This window comes from Trichosurus vulpecula, chromosome 2, assembly GCF_011100635.1.
Source record: "Trichosurus vulpecula isolate mTriVul1 chromosome 2, mTriVul1.pri, whole genome shotgun sequence".
NCBI classification, from domain to species: Eukaryota; Metazoa; Chordata; class Mammalia; order Diprotodontia; family Phalangeridae; genus Trichosurus; species Trichosurus vulpecula.
Genome location: NC_050574.1, coordinates 72,927,354 through 72,933,058, shown reverse-complemented (window position 1 = coordinate 72,933,058; position 5,705 = coordinate 72,927,354). Strand labels below are relative to the sequence as shown.

Sequence of the window (5,705 nt, the reverse complement as noted above, 5' to 3'; positions counted from 1 at the left end):
GACAGCCTGGATGGTCTCTAGATGAGGTCTATCCCACACAGAGCTGGGAGCTGGGAATGGAGTGGAGAAGGTTCAACATCTGTAGCATTTGCAGGAGCAGTTCTTATTTCCCTATCTCTCCTGTTATCGAGTCCTTTATCTCGGTACATCCTGTACAATTCATTGGTTGGAATGCCATCTATCATTTCAAAACCTACCCCTACTCTCAATAGAGCAGTGAACATTTCTTTTCTTGTCACTCCATTTTGGCGCCAAGTTTGCTGGCTATTCACCCTTCTCTCTCGAGGAGATCTATCCCTTCCCCAGTCTCCTAAGTCATGTAACTGTAAAATCTTATTTATCACCTCCGTAAGATGGCTCCCTACTTCCCCAAGTAACAGATTCAAAATTAGTTGTTTATAAGCAGGGGGAGCTGTCCTAATTATTAAATTCCTATGAGGGATTCCTATGGGATCATTGTAATATTTGTCTGCAGATCCTGTCATAATAGCAGTCTTCATTACCTCCTCCTTTAGTCTCATGATACAATCTTTAAGTGAATACCAGGGTCTGTGCTCAGTGGGCCACATAGAATCATTAGTATATCTCTTATTGCATCCCGCAGCAGCTAATGCCAACAGAGTAGTCCTACTAGCATCATCTCCTCGCTGATGATGTTCCCTAAAAGCTTGCTGAACTAGAGGATCGTGGCTGATACCTATGAATCTCATACAGTCCCTCTTATCCACTAATATTCCACCGGCCCCTTGATCACTGAGCCTTACCATCCAAGATATTAATGGTTCTCCTACTCTTTGGCTGAATCTACTCAAAATATCTGTGACCTCTTGTGGTGAGAAATCTTCCTGAAATTCCCTCGTAACTAAATTGCCACCTCAGGTTTCTGTCCTCCTCCTCTCTACGGGACGAATGCTTGTCTGAGTATTTAGCCATCTCCCATTCTCTGTGCGAGGGATGTCCTGAACCCTAGTAGCGTTTTCTGTCTCAGCCCCTAACATTGTCTCATTTTCCCCCTACTCGCTTCCCCTGCCACCATGGCAAGGACAAAGCAGGCAGTCAGGCTTGGTCTGGGCTGAGTTGGGATGCACTCTTGGCTTATTTGGCCTCCTGTTGCTCCTAGCCACATTAACAGAAAAGTTCTCATATGAGTCAGTGGGTTCTTGAGCAGCAATTTGTTCTCCTGCTATCTGAGATTCCCCTTTTTGCTGTGGGGTAGGAGTGCCCCCATCTCTTTCACTTAATCTCAATCTTTCATATACTAGCCGGTAGGCTGATAACACTATCCAGCTTTGCCTAGTGATTCCCCTGACTGAATCCCAACCTCTTGTAAACACCTTTCCAAATCCTTAGGATCTCCTCTCCGTAGCCTTGGTTCCCAGTTTTCACAGGGTCTGGCTTTTTTAGCCAATTCCTTTGCTAAGGAGGAATAAAATGGATCCTCCCACCCTGGGATATTCATCTCTTCCTCTGAAGTTCTTCTGCTTCTGAATAGAGATCTTATATCTAGCGATCCCATCCACCCTGTCGCCAAATATATTAGGAAGGCAGAATTTATGATTTCAAAGAGAATCTCATATGTGCCTAAAAGGTCCGGAACCGCAGGATATAAGGAATTCTCTAGGCAGAAGGCAGGAGAACTAAAGCATGTATTTACACTCCACAGTAACAAGCCCACAAACCAGCGTCCCCATTTTGATATTTTCATCAAAAGCTTCCAGGCCCAATAAGTCCGCCTCACAAGGGTAACCAGGAGGCCACAGAGAAGTGAGATGGTATAAGGCAAAATCGTATACATGCTTCCCCTCTACAGTAAGAAGATTACCCACTGGCCTCCAGTCAGCTCTGCTACCGGCAGCTCAGCTTTGGCTGTAGGTGTCTCTGGCTCCAACTGGAAAAGGAAGAGAGGATCTTCAAGCTGTCCTCTCCCCTCTTATAGAGTTTTTGACATCGTCAAGCGCTGCCTGAATGACCAGGGCCGATTGGTTCTTGACTTGGCCCCTCCCCCTAGCATAGACCAGGTTAATACACCTCCCCTCAGCCAGCCCCATGACTCATCACACAGGAAGTTCTCCGATTCCTAGCATGGTCGCTGGGCTTCCTGCCCCAGAAGAGCAAGCCTCAGTGTCCAGGGAAGCTCAATGAGGTAAGCTGAGCCATTCAAAGAAAACAAAGTCTATTCTGGTTACAATATGTACACATGTATATGTGTATATATAGGTATATGTATATACCTATATATATGTTCTGGAGGCACTCCTGTTTATATATATATATATATATATATATATATATACACACACACACACACACTCACACATATATATGTACACACGTATATATGTATATATGTATATATAGGTATATGTATATACCTATATATATGTTCTGGAGGCACTCCTGTTTATATATATACACACACTCACACATAAATGAATGTATATATACATATGCATATATTTCCATCTATGTATCCATCCATTCACCCATCAACCCATCTATCTATGTATTCATCTCTGTCTCTCTCTCTCTCTCTCTCTTCATCTATCTATCCATCCAGTCATCCATTCACTTATCTCAAAAGTTTTATAAAACTTCCCTGTCAAAAACCATGTGAAATATCACATGTACCTCTAAGGTACCTTAGAAGTTAATTTCCCCAATGTCCTTACTCTACAGAAAAGAGTGATGAGGACTGGGAGGTCAAGGTCACACATCTATTTAGCAGCAGGGAAAGGATTCAGATCTTGGATCTTTACCACAATCCTATGAGGTAAATGACATGTATAGGCCTTAGCTCCATTTTACAGAAGAATAAATCAAGGCATGGAATGATTAAGTGGTGACATCACCAAGAAGTCTGAAAGTTTGGATTGAACCCAGGTCCCTAATGATGCCAAGTCCAATATGCTATCAATCTCACCATTCATTCATTTATTGTCTTCTGTGAAATAAATGTATCTTAGAAAGAGCTAACAAGAAATTCTACTGTTTAAAAACACTGACAGTCTTCTTTCAATGTATTTCAAAATGCAAAGAGGCACCTATATATCTTATCTTCTCAAGGGTTAACTGCCCTTAAATTGCCACTCCCATCCCCATATATAGGAACTCCAGGTACAGGCAGCCCATATTTACATCATGGGAATCCCAATCTGGGATATGCAGACCCCTAGGAAGTATGAAAAGCTTGTCAAAGAGGATTGGGAATATTTAGTAATTGATTAGATGTTCCCTTTGATATTAATTAATAAATTTCTGATGTTTATAAGGCGGCAGCTTGGAGGCATATTGGATAGAAGCTCTGAAACGCAGTCAGGAAAACTCATCTTCCTGAGCTCAAATCCAGCATCAGGCACTTAGTAGCTTGGGAAACTCTTACTTTACCTTCAGTTACCTCAGGTATAAAACGAGCTGGGGAAGGAAATTGCAAACTACTTCAATATCTTTGCCAAGAAACCCCAACATGGGGTAACAAAGAGTCAGATCTGAATGAAACAAATGAAAAGAATTGCAACACACAGAAGCACAGTAAATGCGAAAATTTATTTCATTTAATATTAAATAGGGTACAAAGGAAGGTTTACTGCAATTCAAGGGGTAAAGGACTAGAAAAGTTTTCAATCTATGAACGTCATAGGGCTGTGATGAATTCTAGGAAGAAAATGAAACATAAGAGTATGGGGTCCAGAGTGACCATGGGTTTTTTTTTATTTACAGTTGAAACAAAATTGATTCATTGTGAAAACTGATGGGCTGGATCAATTGAGAGTATTAAACTTTGGAAATGATTCCCCTCAGCTTGCAATGTGGAAGGCAAGTCTCCAGTTGTGAGTAGGGAGCCTCTCCATCATAAAGTAGGTGATGGTCATCCTCTTCCAAGGAAGGCTAGAAATGGAAGGCCTCCACTCAGGGAGCCTGGTGGTGGGCTGAGAATTCCTCCTTGGTGAAATACTCAGAGAGATGAATAGCGTCAAGCGGGAAGATGAGAGTCACCTGGACAGAGAGTCATGGGACCAGCCTTTGTGCCTGGAAGTGGGGGGCCAGGAGAAAAGAAGGGTGTGATGGGCTCTGTGAAAGCAATAAAATGGAATTCATAAATGAGAGAGCTCTGGAGAACATTGTAAAAGGCCAGAGTGCCCAAAGAATTATCCAGGTACACCCCAACCCTGGGCACAGGGCATTTCACTCGATGGTTCAATGATCCAGGAAAGGCTTGTAAATAGTAATCCTCTTTATACTTCATACAGGAAAGCAGGAACACAGAGTCACAGGAGTCCACATTCCTCTTCCTTTTCCTTCTCACGTAGGGGGTATAGATGCCCAGTATCCACTGAGGTAGTTGAGTCACATCCACTTCCCAGTACTGTCTGCCTGAGCTGAAGGCCTGCTCAGCAAGGACAGCATGGACAGCAGAGTTGTCAGGATGCTTGGTCTGCACCTGCCAGCCTTCTCCAGCTTTCACACTCTTCAGATCCTCAGAAATAATAACACAGGGACTGGCTGCTGTGGGATCCATTGTGATGTCCACTTGGAATCGTCTGAGCATCTCGATCATGCCAGGGATGGGGTATGCTCTGAGGTCTAGGCTGACAGCCTTGGCCCTTTTGGACAGCACTGACTCACACATCCCCAGCAGCTCCTTGGCTTCCTGTAGCAGATCCAAATTGGGTTGGTAGGCTGCTTCCTGCAGAACTAGCATGAGGTCCTGGATGGCTTCCCTATGCTGGGATAGCTTGTCCTGGCTTGCCCTTTCCTCTTCTTTGATCTTTCCAAGACAGCGGGATTCTTCCTCCATCAGGAAGTGGTGCAGCTTCTTATATTCTCCTGTGATCACCAAGTGCCAGTCAACAGCAGGTCTCTCCTCCTGATCAAGAAGTTCCTCAGCTTCCTCAAAATGTTTCCTCAATCGACTCTGAAGGACCTGGAGCTTCTTCCTGAAATTGTGAGCAGCCTCTCCTACAGGAGAGAGCTTGTGAGCCCCATGCTCTGGGCTTTGGGAACATCTCACACAGAGTGGTGTCTGGTCATCTTCACAAAAGAGCTTGAAGATTTTCTTGTGTCTGGCACAGCGGCTCTGTCCTTCAGTACTCTGCAAAAGCAGGGAGCAGAGCTCTTTGCCCATCTTGGTCAGCTGTGCTAGGCCCCCATTGAGTCTTGGGAATTCTTGGACTGGGGACACTTGCCTGCATCTGGGGCAAGAGAAAGCCGCAGTTCCAAGTCTCCAGCTCCAGGAGAGACAGGCTCTGCAAAAGCTGTGCCCACACCAGGTGGTGACTGGCTCAGAGAAGTAGCTCCTACAGATGCTACAGGTGATTTCCCTCTGAAACCCCTGCAGTGTTTCCGAAACTGCAGCCATTCTCCTCTCTCCAGTGGCTTCTTTTCTGCAGAGGTTGAGATCAAGAGACTTCAGCTCCACTCAAGGCAGTGCTTCTGAGGGGCAGGATCGTCTCCTTTTATAGGAGGTAACCCCTCCCCTTTAGGGTCTCCCAGAAGAGGTGTCAACTCCTCTAGCCTGGAATCCTGAAGTTCAACCTGTTAACTCTTGCTGGTCCTGGCAACCCTGAATCCCCCAGAGTTCACACCTCTGGTGAAGTCCTTTGGATTGACAAGTTTCACCTAGCTGAGAAAGAGCTCCTGTGTCAGTAAGGAGGGATGCTATGAAAACATGGAGGTTTAACTCAATGAATTTTATTTTTTTTATAGTG

The 5,705-nt window shown here is 44.6% G+C and overlaps 1 protein-coding gene across 1 annotated transcript; it reads right to left on the bottom strand.

The window, feature by feature from the left end:
* Positions 1-3,970: 3,970 nt before the first annotated feature.
* LOC118836475 (tripartite motif-containing protein 43-like) lies at positions 3,971-5,356 on the bottom strand. The gene has a single exon (XM_036743757.1). The coding sequence runs from the start codon at positions 5,354-5,356 to the stop codon at positions 3,971-3,973; it is 1,386 nt and encodes a 461-aa protein (XP_036599652.1).
* Positions 5,357-5,705: the final 349 nt, after the last annotated feature.